The 20372-nt window shown below is 42.5% G+C and overlaps 1 protein-coding gene across 6 annotated transcripts in view; it reads right to left on the bottom strand.

The window, feature by feature from the left end:
• SGPL1 (sphingosine-1-phosphate lyase 1) overlaps window positions 1-20372 on the bottom strand; it is a 67034-nt gene that overhangs the window by 14736 nt on the left and 31926 nt on the right. For 4 of the 6 annotated variants that reach the window (XM_070782332.1, XM_070782333.1, XM_070782334.1 and 1 more), the window contains 6 exons: window positions 15698-15863; window positions 10099-10166; window positions 9930-10019; window positions 6586-6733; window positions 4180-4256; window positions 2677-2805 (listed from right to left, as the gene is read on the bottom strand). In XM_070782332.1, the coding sequence (XP_070638433.1) occupies window positions 2677-2805; window positions 4180-4256; window positions 6586-6733; window positions 9930-10019; window positions 10099-10166; window positions 15698-15863 (678 nt within the window). Of the gene's footprint in view, window positions 1-2676; window positions 2806-4179; window positions 4257-6585; window positions 6734-7258; window positions 7386-9929; window positions 10020-10098; window positions 10167-15697; window positions 15864-20372 lie in introns of those variants that run through there. The other 2 variants (XM_019953888.2, XM_070782335.1) reach the window with 2 other exon arrangements.

Genomic DNA, 20372 nt, shown 5'->3' with positions numbered 1-20372 from the left:
CTTCACCCACACTCCTGGCAGTGAGAGAAATAAACCCCGCTGGTACAGAAGAAGATAGCAAGAAAAATTGCTATTACCCAGATACTCAGGGCAACGAAAAATAAGGATCTCTCAAGAATGTACGCTGAAACTGCTTTTATTTGAGTGTGTGGTCTGAGTTCAGACTACTTCCACAGTACAAAACTATGGGCTGAAAACTGGACTTACACTGGCTCCGATGTGGCAGTACTTCCCAGCCATTCCCCAGTAACTGGCAGAAGTAAATACAAATCTCTGAAAGAACTTAACTTCAACCATCAAAGTTAAGTTTATAGGAAAACCCTAACTCATAGGGGAAAAAAAAAAAATCAAAGAGATAAGGATACAAGACAACATAAGTAAAACCAGAACAGAAACAAAACAAAACAAGTAAGGCTCATGGAATTATCAGACATAGAATGTAAAACAATTATGTGCAATATATTTAAATAAACAAAACATATGCCAAGGAAAGGGACTACAAAGAACCAAACCAATTAAAAAAAAAAAAAAAAAAACAATTCTCAAGAGTGAAAAACACAGTAAATGAAAATAGAAACCCAATGGAAGAACGAGTAGAATACACACAGTTAAAGAGGGAATTAGTAACACACCTGCGTGTATCACCCAGCTCCAATGTTTCTTAACTCACAGCCCATCTTTCTTCTACCAGCAACTGCCCAAGCCATTGCTGCTATCGAGAATATCAGTTGTTCTAACAGTTACACCTTTACAGGCTATCTATTTTGGGGGACTGCTTTTAAATATGAACTAGAGGTGTGTTAGCCTTTCTCACTCTTTCTTTCATATCTCTTAACTTTCTATTCATCTCTCTGGGTTTTATTCTGGTTAACTTGTCTTTGTTCCATAAATTTTACTCTTAGGAACCATGAAAATATTTTACATGGCTATAAATGAACTAGGGCTGATTCTGGATCTGAAGTAGGAAATGTAAAAGATATTTTCACCAAATAAAAATATTTTGTCCAAAAAAAAGGGGGGAGGGTGGGGAGGAAAGAAAGGAGGCTTTCAAAAACTACTTTGAGTCATGCAAAAAGACACAGGAGTCAAAATTAAGAAGCTCTCACTGGCAAAAACTGGAGTAATCTGCGCATCAATCTGAGTGACAGCTATGGTAGATTGAAGCATACACAGTCCCTACAATTTATCAACCCCACCACTGACAGATATTTGAATTATTTCCAGTATTTAACTATCATGAACAATGTTGCTATGAATATACATCTATCCTGATATACACATGTACTAGCTTTCCTAGAATATATCCCAAGAAGTGGAATTTTAGGGTCATAAAATATGGATATTTTCCACTTTACTAGATAAACTGCAAATTGGTTTTGTGGTTGTTTAACCTGTACTCTCTTAAAAGTTCATAAAGAGTCTAATGGCACAGAATACCCAGGTACTGTAAGAATACTGGCATCTGTGTTACCCATTCATCTAAGTGCCATAAGGGAACCCACTTATGATTCAGTTTTTAACAGTTTTAGAATTTTTTTTTTTTAAATGAGTGTCTGGAATACCAGATTGATTTTTCATGGTGCCAACTGAAAAGTAAAACCCAATGCTGCTTACTGGGGGAGAAAAGAGTAACTATAAAATGTTCTTGTCTTGGATGGGCCCTTCAGTAGTTTAACTTGCAGACTTTATGATGATTAGAGAAGTATGACAGGATCAGCACCTAGAGGTTACCATTATAGTACCCCGGGTTAACTCCATCTTGCATAAGCTGAAATTTAGTTTTTTCTAGAGAAGGCAATACCAGTCTGTAGTAACAAATCTCAGTAGAAGTTCATCAATCACAGTTTAGGAAAACTAACAAACATCTACTAGAAAGAACAGTTGAGAGAAGGAATCCTCGTGTGTATCTTTAAATACAATGACTCTTTCTTTAATCCTAAATCAACTAAGATTTGATTTATGGCAAAACAATATCCAGCTCAAGCAAAACAAGTATATCAAAAAATGATGAGATGCTTTGACAAAATTATACAGCAAGGAGATCCAACCAATCAATCTTAAAGGAAATCAACCCTGAATATTCACTGGAAGGACTGATGCTGAAGCTCCAATACTTTGGCTACCTGATGCAAAGAGCTGACTCATTGGAAAAGACCCTGATGCTGGGAAAAATTGAGGGCAAGAGGAGAAAGGGACAATAGGGGATGAGATGGTTGGATGGCATCACTGACTCAACGGACATGAGTTTGAGCAAGCTCTGGGAGTTGGTGAAGGACAGGGAAGCCTGGCGTGCTGCAGTCCAGGGGGTCACAGAGAGTCAGACACGACTGAGCGTCTGAACAATAACAACAAAGTGGTTAGGTGTGTGGGTCAAAGAAAGAAAGGGAGGGGGAGAAAAAGAGGAGAGGCAGGAGAACTATCCTGACAATGTAAGTTTAAAGATTTTCAAAATAAAAGACTGAAGAGAAAAAAAATCTAGAAGATATTTACTAAAATGCTGATAAGCCACTAATTACAAAATTGCAAGTAATCTTTAAAAATTTCTGTTCAACTGGATCTTCCTACAATAATCATGTATTATTTGTGTAATAATGTTTTTAATAACCTTCTACTTTAATAACCTTCTACTCTACTTAACACAAGTCATATTATAGAATGTCATTTGCGTATACTTACACATCCACAGGAATCTGGTCCCCCATTGAATAGGGAACAAGCCATCCTCACAATCTCTGCCTCTATCTTCCGGAGTCCGGGGAAGATGTCTGGATGCAGTGGATTACTCCATGCGAAATCTCCATAAGCCTACAGAGAAACGCAAGCACAAGTGGAGACGCTTACGTCATACAGGAAAAAGGATCAGGCAAACCATGTTAGATACAACAGGAACTGGGGAAACGGTAGGATACATCCTCCGGTCTAAAGAAGATTGAAGTGTTGTAGTGGAGGAGACAGGCATAAAAATTATTTTGACAAAGTGGTAACAGAGAAAGTATAAATGTGGTTAAAAGCACTGACTAAAAACACCCACCAGACCCAGTTTGAAATCTTAGCTTTATCTGTCACTTCTAGCTGTGTAATCTTAGGTAAATAACCTCACTGAGGCTGTTTCCCCATATGTTAACGAGGATAATCCCAGTACACAGCTGATGGGGTTCTAGCCGTAAGTAAGATAAGACACACGTGAAGCACACACACGCAAAGCACTTAGTAGAGTGTGTGGCACAACTATTTTCAGTGTGATAGCAGATCTGTGTATGTACATGAAGGTAAGGGGCCTCAAAGAGGGAGTAGCAAACATTCTGAGTGGTCTGGTGGTGTCTGTTGAGTGGAACCTTGAGCCGTGAATAGGAATTCATCATTAAGAACAGGTAGCAAGAACAAGGGAAAGGAAAACAACAAAGGAGCAAGGCACTCAGTAAACAGAAAAGGCAGCGGTTAGTGTTCATGTGGGAAAATCTGGCTCACGAAGGGACTGGCATTTTTGGTTGCAGAAGCAGCTTAGGATTTGTCCTATAGACAATGGGAGTCACTGAAAGATTGTTAAGCACAGAAGTAAGGTCAGGGTATTATGTCAAAATACAGCTGAGCAAAACATGTAGTGTGTAGTAAGCTGTGCACAGTTTCATAGTTCTAATAATCAAACACAAAGACCTTAGAAAGCAACAGTCCAATGCCAATTTTGTATGACAAAGTGAGATTTAAAAAATAAATCTGATTAGAAATGGAAGAAGCTAAAGCAATTCTAAAGTCAACCAAAAAATATGAGAATTATATGAATTATAACTGAGACCACTGCTCATTCTCAGATTCTGTGATTTGAGACTCAGGAAATCATGACCAAGTTTCCATCCCTTATCTCTTCTGATCCAACAAAATATACCTTATCATTAATAATCGCAAATGATGAACTACCTTCCCTAGCAATCTGCTTTCTACACAAGGTGTCTATTAAGCCTGGAGACATAAATAACATCTTACTTTTTTACAGACTGAAGATGTCTTGGACAATGTTATGCATTTTTGTCTGTTGGGTAAGAGACACTGAACCTCTTTAGTTTTAACAATAAACTTTGCTTAAGTAATTTTTTTTTAAATTACAAGAATAAAGAGAAAAAGATGTGATCATCTAAACCAGCAGAGCCGCACACTCCTTCCAAGGACTGAGCACTTGCTCACCTTCACGAGGAGGTCGGTGAGCTCCTTCTCCCCACTATACACTGCTCCGGAGGCTTTCCCCTCTTGCCACAAGACATCTGCAGAGAAAAGGCAGACCACTGGGTCAGTAAGCAGGAGCCTCTGGGGAGACAGATTCTAAAGAAGAAACAGGGAGAAACTCCTCTGTGTACAAGAGTTGGAGCAGAACCTCCAAGGCGTCCTTACATTAAATCAAGAAAAAGAGCTTCAGTAAAGAGTGTCACAGCAAAATAAAGATGAAAGGTCAACCACTACCATCAACAACAGTGTGAAAAAGGTAGCAACAGCATCTAAGTACAATAGAGAACGTCCACTAGTAACGTCGTCATCCCCAGCTGGCCTCTAACAGCAGAACCACTTCTTCTGTCTACACTCGTTTTCAGTTCTCTGTATGGCTCCGCTTGACCTTTTTCTGCAGTGGCTTCCACCTTCTCTCCCTTTCTAGCCAGTCAAAGGGAGTGTGGAAACTGCTATGGGCACAGTTAGCAGAAAGAGTAAGGCAAAGTGCAAAATTTCAGCACAGTATCACCAGAGCTGGAGTCAGGGAACTGAATCTCTGACTGGACAAACCATGGTGAGATGTGAGCCATCAGCATCGTCCTCAGACAAGCCTGGAAACCCATACAGAGTTAGCCACCTGCTTCCAGCAACATGTGCTGCAGCACTCAGCGTCAGCAGCACAGCCAACACTGGGAGAAGGACCAGAGGAAAGGTTCCTGACCGGGATGTGAGGTCCGACCTTCCACTATTCTCTGAGGTCCTCCCCCAGAAACACTCCCCAATACCAATACAAATCCGTTCACGTGGGGGTCTCGGGTCCTTTAAGACAACATGCCTGTGCCCTACTGAAAGTGAGTGGTGAGAATTATAGAAGCACTCAAACTGAAAACTGCTGCCATGGTTCTGACAAAGCCAAGGTCCGCAGCTCCAGTGAGAGCACAGACTGAGCAGTGACTATCCAGACAAACCCTCGTTCTCATGTGACCAGCAGCTCTGGCTTGTGGCCAAGCTAACTTTGTCCTCAGAGGGACTGGTTTGTGACAGGCACGTCTTCAGACCAGAGGTCACCTGCATTTCAAAAGTAGGGTGTGTGTTTCATTTCCTGTTCTTTTACTGGAGCTGCAGAGTAATGGCAATGGACAGCGACTTAGAAATGGAAGGGAGGGAGACAGGAGGCAGCCAACCCAGCACTCATAATTGTAGACATCTTTAATCTACAGGTCTCAGAATGCTAATCCCTGTTTTATATCCTGTATCATTCCTGGACTGTATCTAGTTTTGTATCACCTGATCAAAAATATCATCAAAAATTCAACACATGTCAATTAGAACTTTTAAAATACAATATGGTACCCTGGATCCTAGAACAGGAGAAAGGACATTATAGAAACCCTGGTGAAATAGGAATTGAATCTGTGGTTTAGGTAACAGCACTGTACCAATGTTAATTTTTTTTTTTAGTTTTGACAAATGTACCAAGCTTATTTTAGATGTTAACATCAGGAGAAGCTGAGTGAGAGGTTTGTGGGAAATCTCTGTATTATCTTTGCAGACTTGCTATAAATCTAAAATTATGCCAAATGAAAATGCCTATGTTTAATTTATTTGTAATATAATCCTAAGTTTGTAACAAACATGTTTGCATTAATAATAGTTAACATTTATTGAAATTTATTGAGTACCTATTATAAGCCAGGTATTATATGCTTATATGTATGACTGCATGTAATCGCTACAATTATCCTTTCAGGTAAGTACTACAATTACTATCCTCATTGTAGAGAGACAGATACAGAGGCATGGAGAAGTGAAGTAACTCACCTGAGGCCATCTTGTTAAGTGGCTGAACCAGATGTGAGTCAAGCCTGAGTCCATGGGCTGTACTCTTAACACTAGGCTGCTAAGTGCATTTATCCTTCCTACATGCATACATGTACATGTGTGGGCTTATTACACAAAACACCATTAACATTCTGAGAGAGAGAGAGAGATATGTATATCATCTGTGTTGGTCTTTTGAGGATGAAATTATACTGACTTCTTATTTCTTCTGTGCCTCTATACAGATTCCATAATTGCTAAAATGAATCTCTGTTTCAGTCTTATCACATATTTTGTCTTTCCAAAAAACAAATCTATTTTATTCAGGCTTAGAAAAGAAAATGGAACCAAGTTCCATCTTCTCTGAGATCTGCTTGCTTTATAGGTGAAGAATGAATCTAAATACAATTTTTAAAAGATGAAATTCAGCCTTTGAGACAGGAGGCGGGCCCTCCTGAACACAGAAGCACCAGGGATGAACTCTACTTAACCTCTATAAACATCCATGATGAGCGAGTGACCAGCCACGGGAAGAAGTAGGGAGCATGCATCTGCTGAGAAGCGTACCCTTTGAGCTGTATTCTTTGAGTTTCTCCAGAACGGCAGCCGGGCTCAGGCCTTGAGAGGGCAGGGCTTTCACGTAATCTTGGTCCACTTTCAGGAATGTCATGCTCTTGCTAATATCTTCCTTGGTCTTGTTCAACTTATCTTGGATCTCCAAAGGTAAGGAAGATAAAGTTAACAGGAGACAGGAGAATACAGTACTGAGAGTGAAGAACCAGTTACGTCACCAAACAACCACTCGGTGCTGGGCACTGCACAAGTGCTCGAGAACAAGGACGGTACTTTTTCTTAAAGAGGTACGTTGACATTTGGACCCCTTCACTGTTATCTCACCTGGACAACAGTCTCTTAAAGTCTGCAAAGTCAACTTTCTCTCGAAAGGTCGAAGATACACTCGGTTCCCCACCCCACCCCGTCCCTTTCCTTTGTCACGTTGCTATCACCAATGCTTTGCTTGGTTTGCATTTGCTGAAGTCAGCACTTCTCTGTGGGCAAGAGTCAGACCTTGTTCATGCCTTGACAGCAGCTACTATATATGCACCAAAGAAACCAAGGTAGAACCATGAACAGTAGCCAGAGAACAGGCCAAGCAGCAGTAAACAGATTCTGGTGCTTGGGCAAGTGATGGGCCCCTTCACCAGGCACACCCAGAACCACCAGGAACTGGAGGCCTTACCAGAATCCCCACACAGAAGAGTAAGACAGACGTGCCGGGAAGAGCCAGGGAGGCTGCCATCTGTCTCCTCAGGTTGGAAGCTCACACTGCCCCATTCTCCAGTGCCAGGAAAGTGGTCCTTCTGCCACATAATTTATCAACTATGGTTATTTCGTTTCCATCCTCATCAGACATGTTCTTTCATTCCTTCACTTGGTAAACATTTGTTGAACTACACAGCAGTGATACACAGTGAACAAAACAAACTCAGGCAGTACACAGCTTAGGTGGGGCAGGGCTAAGTCCTGTCCTGAAGCTTATCTGTAAGCATCACAGTCAGAAAATCAAGGTAATGAAAAGTGCTAGGGTAAGAGGGGAGGGGAGGAACAGAGCAGATGGGAAGAATACAGCAGAGGCTGCCAGTGGTAATGAGAGACTCTTGGTTTGCAGATTTAGGGAAGGGTGGCTACACATTACGACTTGTGTGTGTCACAGTGACATGGTTTCAGCCCTATGTCTGCTAAAGTTTGATGTCTCATTCCCAGCATTTAGGTTGTCTCATCTCTAGCAGTGGATGATTAGAATCCAAGACGGTCTTAGATGCGGCCCTCAAAAAAAACACAGGGAAAGCCCCTCCTTTAGAACATGTCTGTAACAGTCTATCAGGCAGGCACTGGCAGGAAGACCAGGGCACACTCCTGGACAATGCCAGGGCAGCATGTGATGGACATGAAGATATTTTTTAGATTTAAATAAAGAACTGTGCTGCATAAATGTAACCAGAACTATGAAAGCTGGGCTTCCATGCACAGATGATGCTACTGTAATAAAACAGACAAAAATGACCATGAGAGGCATATGAGAAAGCACAGCAAGCACTTCCTCAAATCATCTCATCAATTCTTGCCTCAGAAGCTCCACTGCATTTTAATTTCTTCACAGCATTTATCTCAAAGGGAAATTCGTATGCATTTGCTTCCTTATTCATTTTCTGTCTTTCCTTAGTACTGAAATGTAGATTCCATGTGGGAAGGGCATGGCCTCCCAAGTGGTCCTACACTATGTCCCCAGCACCCAGAATGGTACCTACGCTGAGCAGATGCTCAATGAATGAGGAGGGACACACACACTCGCTCAAAACGAGTAACTTTTGTCTCTGCACCTCAACATCTGCATCTGAAAGTTGAAAGGTGATTATACATTTTCTAAGTACCTTCCAATGCTGTTGTATTTACTGAGTAGCAAAATTGAATAGTATCTTCCAATGCTGTTATCATATAAATTTAATGGGTTCTGGAACCCCAGCATTCATTTGTATCAAAATTAGAAATGGAAGGAGCAAAGTGTAAGGAATAAGGGCAGGGGAAAAATACAGGAAATGATAAGGGGAAACACTCTTCTCCCTTGTAATCAGCCTGTCCTCTGTATCCTTCTTCTCCCCTGCTCTTTGTTCTCTAAGGACTACAGCAGATTGATTTCAGGGCTTAATATGATTAAGGGTCAAATAAAAGCCCTCATTTCTCTCCTTCTCCAGCCGTTACTACTTCCACTTCCCCACAGGAAATGAACCTAAAAATACAAAGTTCTGGGAGAGTTCACACAGTGGTCTGAATGAACATCAGTCAAAGGCTGGAAGTAACTGCCGTCTTTTCTGATTTGGCCAGGCAAGGGGGAAAGGAACTGAAAGCCAAAAAAGAAAGAAAGCTTGCAGGAAAGCTGAGGGGGAAGGTGGGTGGCAGGGGAGATGACGCCATCGAGGGTCGTGTGCCTTCGTTAGAACCCGCAGAGGGGCCTGCCCTATTTGTCTTCATCTGTGATAAAGAACCCGTGGGAAGGTAGAGGCGACTGTCTCATCCTGAGCATGGGTGAGGTCAGAGAGGAGCCAGTGAAGGGAGCAGACTAGACTACAGATACGAACAAAGAGCAAGAGGACAGCTCTGCTCTCTAAGTTTCTGAACCTGGGATCAGCAAACTACAGGCCTAATCAAACTACAGGCCGAGTGTGGACTGTGGCTATGAAGAGATTCTTGCTGCAACACAGGCCCACTCCTCCACCCATTGTTCTACTGCTGCTTTCCCTCCACAGGGACAGAGCTGAAAAGCTGACAGATGTGGCGTGGCCTGCCACGCCTAAAACGCTTCATATCCAGCCTGTTACAGAGAAAGCCTGCCAACCCTGAACCATGTAAGCACTCAATCCCTGCTAAGTATCTAAATTCAGCTCAGCCAAATATTGCTCCGCTTCCCTCGTAGCTTAGTTGGTAAAGAATCTGCCTGCAATGCAAGAGACCAGGGTTGGATTCCTGGGTCGGGAAGATCCCCTGGAGAAGGAACTGGCAACCCACTCCGGCATTCTTGCCTAGAGAATCCCCATGGACAGAGGAGCCTGGCAGGCTACAGTCCATGGGGTCGCAAGAGTTGGACACGACTCAGCGCCTAAACCACCACCACCAAATACTGTTCCAAAGCTTCCTGTCACTTCTGTCAGGTTGTCTAATTTCAAATTTTTCCTGAACAGACATCTCCTTTCTCCTCTGGTCAAATATGGTGGAGAAAGAGTGTCGTCACGCTTCTCACTTGTGGCACTTCCGGCGTTGAGTCTGATGGGTCTCCGCTGTGTGGCCTGTCCTGCGACTGGAGGATGTTTAGCAGCATCCCTCGCCCCTGTCTGCTCAGTGCCCAGAGGACTCACCTCCTCTTCTGATATCCAAAAATGTCTCCAGATGTGATCAAATGTTTCTTGGAGATGGGGGACAAAACGCACCCAATCCCCCTTGAACTCCTAGTTTTAGTAAATAGAAAGAGGTGTGATGAACATGGGGGAGGGAAGCAGTAGGGAAAAGTGAAATGACTCTGCTTACCTTACGACCAATGATAGGCATCTTCCGGATAAGCTTAAAACATCTCTTCTTAAACCTTGACCATAAACCTAAAAGAAACAAATGGTTCTATTGAAATTCCCATGGATTATGACCTGATAGTCATAATGTATGAACTATTGAATATTCAGCATGTCCTCTGTAATCACACTTGCCTTCAGATTACAAAGGTAAGTTTCTTAAAACAAAAAAACAACTTTTAATTTTTGAACAAGTAATATAACATGGTTCAAAAAAATAAACACACACACACACTCTCATCTATCCCCCAGACCCTCATCCTACCCCCAGCTTAGTACAACTACTACTAGTTTCTAGATACCCTTCCAGAGTTTCTGTATGCATATACAAGCAAGAGGGAAGACTTGTTCTTGTCTTGTCTCTTTTACACAAAAGGTAGCATACTCCAGCACTGCCCGAGACCTGTTCTACTCAGCAGCAGTCTTTTACAGACCGGTGCTCCCTAATGCAATCTTACAACTGTAGAGTATTCCATTAGATGGACGTACCTTAGTTTATTTAACCTGCCCTTTCCTGATGGAAACTTAGGTTGTTTCTGATGTCTGCTGTTACAAACCACGCTGAAATGGCTCAGCCTTGTAACACATGCTGTACTGCATGAGAGCATATCTGCAGGATAAGTTCCCAGAAACACAACTGCTGGGCCAAGCATACCGCAGACTTCCTTACCTTCCCAAGGTTGCCAGGCGCCCAACACTTCTCTCCCCTGCCTCAAAATAAATGACCAACCCATGCATCTTCTCAGAATCTGTGCTCTAGTCTCTCATTCAACATATATCCCAACAACATTTTCTGGACCTAGAAAGGCTTTCAGATATCATGGACACCAATCAGACTTCATTCTGTTGGGCATAGGACAAATCTGAAATCCTGATCCTGTAAATTACAATTATTATAAATACATGGCATCTAAATACACAGTCATGCCTTTTAATGAATTCACGTTCAGTGTATCTCAACTGACTCCAACAGCAAGATTTTGAGGCTGGCATAGAAGGCACTGCCTACTGTCCAAGGGCAGCTGAGGATCAAAGCATCAATAACTTGCTCAAGGCCGAGGATCATATCAGTGATGGGGCAAGGATTTAAATGAAGTCTCTGTGTTTCTAGTCCTAGACTCCTAGGACTCTATACTGCTTCACATGCACAACAGAATTTTCAGTTATCTCAAATGAGTTTCAAAGGAATCTAGACCTATGCTTTCTGCAAGGATACAAGGCATGAACTGAATGAACTTTGCTGCTTTCCTAGGAGATATGGGGATTCCAATTTCCTTGCCCAAAAGTAGCTTTCAACAACCAAAGAAGGTGTCTCCACCACCTACGGGTATTTATTAAATGGTGCTATGCATCTTTACTGGTAGTGTTTGCCTAGGGTGCATCCATAAGTGCCTAGCACTGAGGTTGACACTCTATAAATGTCTGGGACAAAAGCAGGTATCTAACACACAGGCTGACTAAGACAAAGGGCTGAAACCAGTTACTTTTTGCTTAAATTTTAGAGTATTTTGTTTCAGTCCTGAAATCTTATGGTACACAGAATACTGTATTCTCTTCTCATTTACAGCATTTCTACATTATTAAAAATTCTTCCAAAGTGTATTTTTAAATGTCACCACAACAATCCATCAAACGAGCAGCATTTAGTGTTAGATGGTTCAGCTGCTTGTTATTTGATTATTTCTAACAGTGTTAAAGCTGTAAAGATTCAGAACTACTCCCTATTTTAATGGATGAAGCAATTAATTAATGAGGTAGAAAGAAGTCTAAAAATCAGCAAGCTGAATCAGGTGTCTGAAAGTACATTCATGTGTCTGGGAGGAGGAGAACACATAATTTTGTGAAATCTGTGAGATAACACGGTACAGAGTAAAAAGAACAGAATACAGATCAGACACAGAGAAATTAAGAATGAAAAGACCATGTGGTCGAGACCTAAAAAGAGTATCTCCAAAGTAAAAACCAAGAACTGGGAGAGTGGGACTAACAGAAGGTGCACCACTGTGCACAGAATAGGCAACTAGTGAGAACCGACTGTGCAGCTCAGGGAGCTCCAGCACGGTGCTCTGTGTGACCCAAATGGAAAGGAAATCAGACAGACGTGCATACGGACAGCTGATTCACTCTGCTGTACAGCAGCAAGTAACACAACAGTGCAAAGCAACTACACTGCAGTAAGAGTTAATTCTTTAGAACAGTAAAAACCCCCAGAGGTCCAGAAAGAAAAGTAACGAGAATGTTTTAAGGTAATCAATAGGAAATGCCAGTGTGACAACAACAATGCATGGCTCTTTTTAGTTTACAAATCCCTTCACACCAGTGATGCCACTCAAGCCTCACAGCACTCTCTGACTGGGTAAAGCAGTATAAGTATGCCCATTTCACTGCGAGGAAGCAGGCTAACAGGCTTAAGGGCACTGCCCAAGGTGCCATGGCTAGAAACCTCCTCCAACCACAGAACTCTGACGTCTACTGATGAACTACAGACAATCCCACAGGTAAAACCAACGTCAGTGAGGAAGGATGTGAGCTGATAACCACAGAGAAGTAGAAGAGAGATCACGCCTTAGAAGACTGCCAACCCTGCCCTACCCTCCTGCCGTGTCCAGTTCTTATCTACCTGTGTCCATGCTGTGTTCCACAATTACCCTCTCTCCCTCAGAAGGGTACGCAGAATTTGAAGATCAGCAAAATTTTTCACTAGTCAGACTTTAGACTCCTCTAGGGCAATACACCAAAAGGAACTTGATGCTCACTAATACACAGAACACTTCTACGTGAGCAAGGTGCTAAAAAAATTGGCAATTCTATCAAAATTTCCTGATCTCTGGAGGAAAGACATTTCTATCCGTGTCTAAAGTTCAAGTTGGAAGTTATAAAATAAAAAGTGTGTTGTGTATTTAAGCAATATGAAATTGCCAATATTCAGCAATTTTCAACCTACGAAATTAATTTTGTATAATTCAGATATAGAAAGAGATGGGTGCATGCATGATCAGTTGCTCAGTCATGTCCAACTATTTGCAACCCCATGGACTGTAGCCTGCAGGCTTTTCTGTCTGTGGAATTTTTTAGGCAAGAATACTGGAGCAGGTTGCCATTTCCTACTCCAGAAGATCTTCCCAACCCAGGGATTGAACCTGCATCTCCTGTGTCTTCTGTATTGGCAGGCAGATTCTTTACCACTGAGCCACCTGGGAAGCCATAGACAGACATACAGATACATAAACAGTGGCTATCTCTAGGTAACAAGATTTCAATTTTATTCTTATGGTTTACCATATTGCCTGATTTCATACAATGAAAATGTACTGCTTTTATAGTAAGAAAAAATGTTACTAAAAACCATGCAATGGCTTGGAGTTCATGAAGATTTAGATGGCACACACCATTAACACACTGCTAGTGTTAGTTTTCTCATGGCATGCTCAGAGCTGGCACACTCGTTTCTGAACACTAAAGGCAGGCAGGTAAGTTCCAGGACCTCAGATGGCTGAGCTGCTACTATGGGTTAAACAAACTGGACACGGGCACTGTGGGCTGCACAACGGAAAATACAAGTAAATACCTAAAGCTAATACCCAGCATATTGAAGAAATATAAACCTCAAGGTCTCTGACCTTGACTCCGGTCTGACCAAGGTCTCTGACCAAGACCAAGTAAACAGATAGTTTCTCTAACAGGAAGACATGCTTATGATAGTGAGTAAGTAAATCTGTAGTTCAGATTTACAAATGCGCCACTTTAAAAGGAAAAGCACACAGAACAGTGAATGCCAGGAGCTGAGGAGAGAAAGTAGTGGGAAGTTCAAGTTTCATGGGCACAGAGCCTAAAATTATGAGAAAGGTGGTGGTGATGGCTCCCTAACAATGTAAGTGTTCTTAATGTCACAACTTTCCACTTAAAAATGGGTAAAATGATACATTTTATGTTCTATATATTTCATCACAACAAAAAAAGCAAGAACTGCTACTCCTTAGAACCCTCTGGAATCAGACAGAATGGTGGGCGGCACTGAATCAAATGCTTCCCAGGAAAGGAATAAGCCTGAGCAGAAGGACAAGGGTTGTGTCTGTTTCCAAACCATGGAGCAGATGAAGCACAAGGGTTAGTCTGTCTAACCTGTCATGAATTTGTGAGAAAGTTTTGCAAGCACTAGGAGCAGAGACTGAGGACATTTCACCTCTACTTTAATTAAGCGCAATGCTAACTCTGCTATAACTTGGCAATGTGGCACAGTGTTACCGGATGGCTGGCTAGTCGTCATGGTAAAGGGATAAAACAGAATCTGGCCTCTAAGCTGACTTTCCTAGGGGAAAAAGAAAAAAAGCAGAAAAAAATATCAGTTGAAGAGCCTCTTCAAATAGATGTTATCAGGGAAGCAAACAGTTAATGGAAATTTTAAACAGATGGGAAATGATAAGGAAGTCTCATCAATGTTTCTAACTCAGATACCCTACTGTGGGTGAGGAAGGGGTGCAGGGGCGTGTACGGAACACCCATCACCTCTCCTACTGCTGACTTACCCAACCCAGCCCACAGGGGAAGAATTCGTAAGGAGCTCACACACAACCAGGTGGTAGGCGGGTGGGGGGGTTGGTGCAGGGAAAGTGAGCAGGGTCTTAGGAAGATGAAGATGAAGATGGACAAACTGATCACTACAAACTTCTCAGTTTCCACACTCCCTGAGGAGTGGCCTTCTTTTCCCATCAGTCTGGCTGCCGGAGTCCCTGCACAGGAAGCTCAAAGGGTACTGTCTCCTGACAGCAGAGGTTCAATTCCAAGAGGACAGGGACCCTGTATTACTTGTACTGTAGAGATAGCTCTCGAAGAAGGCAATGGCACCCTGGAGTACTGGAGTACTCTTGCCTGGAAAATCCCATGGATGGAGGAGCCTGGTAGGCTGCAGTCCATGGGGTCACTAGAGTTAGACACGACTGAGCAACTTCACTTTCACTTTTCACTTTCATGCATTGGAGAAGGAAATGGCAACCCACTCCAGTGTTCTTGCCTGGAGAATCCCATGGACGGGGGAGCCTGGTGGGCTGCCATCTATAGGGTCACACAGAGTCGGACACAACTGAAGTGACTTAGCAGCAGCAGAGATATCTCTAGAGCATGGCAGTGCCTGACACACAGCAGACATTCCCATGGTCGCTGCATGGGTGCTGTTCTAATTTCACATAATCTTTATTGAAAAAAAGCCTACAATGAAAGCAATAAATCCATGCTTGGAGAACTCTGGGTGACACAATTATGTTCTAGGCAAGAAAGTAAAAGTGAAGAGGGTTTGAGCGACACTCTGGATCCTTATGATGACTAATCTCTCAGGGGTTTTAATGTAAATTGCAAATCCAGAAAAATCAACATAAACAGTTACAGTCACACAAGAGTCCTATTAAAACGTTACCAGTCAGAAGGCAATGCCCTTTCTATCTAAATAGATTTTAAAAATCAGAACCAAACCAACCAGGCAAGAGGTTAGCCCAATCCGTTAGCCCCGAGTTCCAAAGCTGGTGTTCACTCCACTGTACCTTTACAGAGGGGGGCAGTATACTTACTCTCTGGCTGGAAGACAAACTCATACACCCAGACTATCAGCAGAGTCCACACGACACTCCACACAATCAGCTGCCAGGGCTCATACTTGGTACAGTGCCCATTCACGTAGTTCTTGGCCTTTGTGGAATATACTTCCAAAATCTCAAAGTAGGGCTCAAAGGCCTTCTAGAAATACAAAAGAAAAAAAATATTACTTTCAGAGAGAGAAAGGAAGTCTGTTCTTAGTTTGTTTTTCAACCTTATGTTTTCAAGGGCAAGGCCATTCATGATGTGGCCCTACCCCAGCAGTAATCTTATCATCCTCTGAAGTCCGCAAAGCTTCTGCTCCAGGAACTGCAGCGGACACTGCCCCTTAACAGACACGTGGACTTTGACAAAGTTTTTGATCCTCTGTCTGTAAAATAAAAGGTTAGGCTGGGTCATCATTTCAGTCTAAAACTTCTGGAAGACTGCAGGATTTACTGTCCTACTGTCTTCTTTGTTGGCTGCACCGGGTCGCTGCAGGGGCACAGGCTTTCTCCAGCTGTGGCACATGGTCTTAACTGCCCCACGGCACGTGGTATCTTAGTTCCCCGACTAGGGATCGAACCCACATTCCCTGCATAGGAAGTGGATGCTTAACCCCTGGACCACCAGCGAAGTACCCATCCCATTATCTTAACTCAAACTAATCCTCTCAATATCTTTCTCTTCTTCTCTTCTTTATTTGAATCTTTCCCGTTCTTTAACCCAAAAGGCAAACAGACAATTCACGGGAAAAGTCCCCAATGCTGGGAAAGATTGAGGGCAGAAGAAGAGGACATCAGAGGATGAGATGGCTGGATGGCATCACTGATGAACATGAACCTGGGCAAACTCCAGGAGATGGTGAAGAACAGGAAGGCCTGACATGCTGCAGTCCATGGGGTCGCAAGGAGTCAGACACGACTGGGCAACTGAGCAACAACAACACAACCCTAAAGGCAGCAGACTGTTTCTGTAAAAGGCCACAGGCTAAATATTTTAGGTACTACAGGCCAAACAGTTTGTGTCACAACTACTCAGCTCTGCAACCACAGCAAACGCAGCCACAAAACAGAGGGTAAAGACTTGAAGGGAGCCGTGTTCCAACAAAATTTAATTCCAGATGCTAAAACTTGAATTTCATGTAATTTCACAATCACAAAATACCTTTTTTATAAAAACAGTTGCAAAATTAAAGTATCATTCTTAGCTCACAGGCTATACAAAAACAGGCAGCAGGCAAGGTTTGGCCCATAGGCCATAGTCCACCCATCTCTGCTCTAAGGTCCCATTTGACACAAACTCTTAAGGCAAGGAACTGTATCTTATGACATGAATCATTCACAACAGCTAGCACTAGCAAGAAAAAAAAACCCTCTCCTCTGAAAAGTCACCAGAATACCCAACTCATGAGAGTAAATTCACTCGTGCCTCAACACAGAGCTTATGACAATGTGCCATGCAGTCGACTCATGATCTTCATCTCCCTGCACGGTTGGGGACCTGAAGACTGACCAGATCCCAGCCATATTCACAAGCCCCCCAAGTGCCCCAGACAAATTAAGTTCATCTTTAGTTTGCCATTCATTCCCTTCCTCAACATTTATGAAGCTTCTCCAGTGTTTAAGACATTAAGCTGGGGGAACATCAAGGTAAACAGTGTAGCTTCTTGCCCTTACAGAGCTTAGAATCTAATGAGAGAGGCCATACATACACATGCAGACACACATGGGCACACGCATAAATAAATGAGTAATCAGAACTACTCAGGATAAACACTATAAGAAGGATGCTAAGACAGATCACTAAGGAAGCCCTACCTCTCTCTACCTGTGGGGAGATGGGGAAGACAAGACAGAGGATAAAATCTATAGAATGACCAAATAAAAGTCTCTAGGCAGAAAAAACAAAAACTCATACCCAGAAGACAGAATAATAGCGGCAAATGCATCAGGGAGCCTGGGAATGGCAAAAAGCCCTGTGCAGTAAGAGCACACACAAGATGAGGGCAAAGACCGGACTCTGTCTTCTCCAGAATTCATCCTCAGCACCCAGCATGGCGCCTGGCAGACAGGCTGTATCGAACAAAGGCTGGGACAGTGGCTGACAGAGACCAGGTAAATGAGGGAACACATCAAGTTACAAGCGAACCGAGGCTAGGAGGAGAACACTAGGTCTGGATTTAAAATGATCTTAAAAAAAAAAAAAAAAAAGCACAGATGGAAGCATAAATTGACAGGTACTTTTGTAAGTGATTTGTCAGTATCTATTAACATTTTACGGAGAAGGCAATGGCAACCCACTCCAGTACTCTTGCCTGGAAAATCCCATGGGAGGAGCCTGATAGGCTACAGTCCATGGGGTCGCTTAGAGTCGCACACGACTGAGCAGCTTCACTTTCACTTTTCACTTTCATGCATTGGAGAAGGAAATGGCACCCCACTCCAGGGTTCTTGCCTGGAGAATCCCAGGGACAGGGGATCCTGGTGGGCTGCCATCCTTGGGGTCGCACAGAGTCGGACACGACTGAAGTGACTTAGCAGCAGCAGCAGCAGCAGCATTAACATTTTAAATGTACATTCATTTTGACTCAGTAATTCCAATTTTGGTATCTACCTGTTTGTATCTATGTGCATGTTCAAGGACATACACTTTGTGACAGCAAAAGAAAAAAATATAAACAAACATAAACATCTACTGATAGAGAAACAGTTAAATAAACTATAATATATACATTTTTATATATCCATACTTAGCAGCATTAAAAAGACAGATTTAAATGAACCACAATGAGAAATTTCCAGAACACAGTGTAGAGTTTAAGAAAAAAGCAAACTGAAGAACAATTAAAAACAAAACAAAATGCATGGGTTATTAATCAAGAGAGCAATTTTTTTCTAAGATAACTTCATGGGAAAGGAATAGAAACAGGACAGAGATTATAGAGACAAAAAATTTTAGTTAAGAGGATTGTTGAAATAGTCCAAAACAGAAATAAACTGGGTTTGACAAGAGCTATGTATCAGGGCCAAAAAAACAGCACAATTTGAAAAACAATTTTAGAAGTAGAACAAACAGGGTTTAGTAACTTATCAGACATAGGAAGTATGGAGCGGGAAGCATACAGATAATTCCAGATTCTCAAATTCTCGTTTGAGAGACTGGGTAAGCAGTGACAGCATTAACTGCGGTAGACAAGAAGAGGGGAGGGAGGGAAGCTGAAGATGGTGGAGGAGATTGTGAAAAAAGACAATGCTGCTGCTTTACATTCCTGTTGGCAATCTACATGCCATGTTCTAGCAGTAGCATGAAAGCTTAGGAGGAGGATGGATGGCTCAACTAATGTTTGCTGAAAACATTTGTGCCCTTACCAATTAGGCTGTGGCATACAGTAATTAGCACTGGGCAATTCCTGGGTCCCCAGAGGGCTATCCATAGAAACACAGCTTATTTGCAACCCCCTCCCCACAGTTCTTGGTGGTCATTCCCTAGAGCACACTGTTGCTATCAACAATCAATGCTGCACAGCAGTGGCAGTGCCGGCTGAGACCTGAGAAAGAGCAGAGGAGTCTACTATCATCGAAGGTATGTCATAATTTTGATTATTACAGAGCATCTTCTAGTGTTAAAGCTGTGATAAAACCAAATGGTTAAAAGTGTGCATGAACGGGACGATGGGAGAACCATCATTCCAGCTTTGCAGATCAGTTTTCCCTCTGGTGATTCTAGCTCCTAGTTCACCCATAAAATAAAGAGGTTACCAATGTCAAAAGATAACTGGATGTTATCATAGCACTGACTGAACAAAAAAGTAACATACTAGTATTAGGCAAAGGGCAAAGGATCAGCAAATGCTGACTATTAATAATTCCATTGTTAAAAGCCTATTAAAATACAAAGGCATTCCTTGCTAACGTTTACAAAATTATATTCAGCAGAAGTATATTTTCTTTGTAATTGCTCTGAGAAGATAATGGGAATCCGTGAATTTGAAGTCTTTGACTACATCTCCTTAAGCACAAAGAAACACCTTTTAAGGAGATGTATTTCTGTATTCTCTTATTCCAATGATAGAATGCTACTGTACTTGGACGGGTCCTAGCAAGTTTTCTGAATAGGTAACTAGTTGGTCACAGAAATTACACCTCCTGGCCTCACTCCAGGGTCCTTTTAGGTCACCACAAACAACCTAGGCTCAGTCCTCAACGAAGAAGCACCTCACAACACTGGCGGCTCACGGCGTGACAGGGCTGTGCGGTAATGTTTGCTATCTCCTTGGATAGCAAACGGGAGGCCGCAGTTCCTCGGGGCCTTGCAAACAACACCAACCCTAGGCTGGATTCTGACGCAATAAGCCAGCCCTGGGGAAGCATGCAATCTAAATGCTGAAGAGAGCTTTAGAGACCAAACCCACGTTTTCCTTTTATAGAGGCCCTGACGTGGAACGGGGTGCCTAAGCTCATCCGGATGGGCTTGCGTTAAAGCAGAGACTAGGAACCCAAGCCTCCCGACAGTACCCAGTACTCTTTCCAGCCCTCATTCTCAGCGGCACAGGCAGAGGAGTACTAAACACATCACAATCCAGCGCCATTCCCAGAATTTTCTTTCTATACTCTATGCTCTGGGTAGAATATACCTTGGATATATGGTAACATACAACTACAGAGGCTT

The sequence above is a fragment of the Bos indicus genome, chromosome 28 (genome assembly GCF_029378745.1).
Source record: "Bos indicus isolate NIAB-ARS_2022 breed Sahiwal x Tharparkar chromosome 28, NIAB-ARS_B.indTharparkar_mat_pri_1.0, whole genome shotgun sequence".
NCBI lineage: Eukaryota > Metazoa > Chordata > Mammalia > Artiodactyla > Bovidae > Bos > Bos indicus.
Note: the sequence above shows the minus strand (reverse complement) of the source record. Positions and strands in the feature narration are given on the sequence as shown.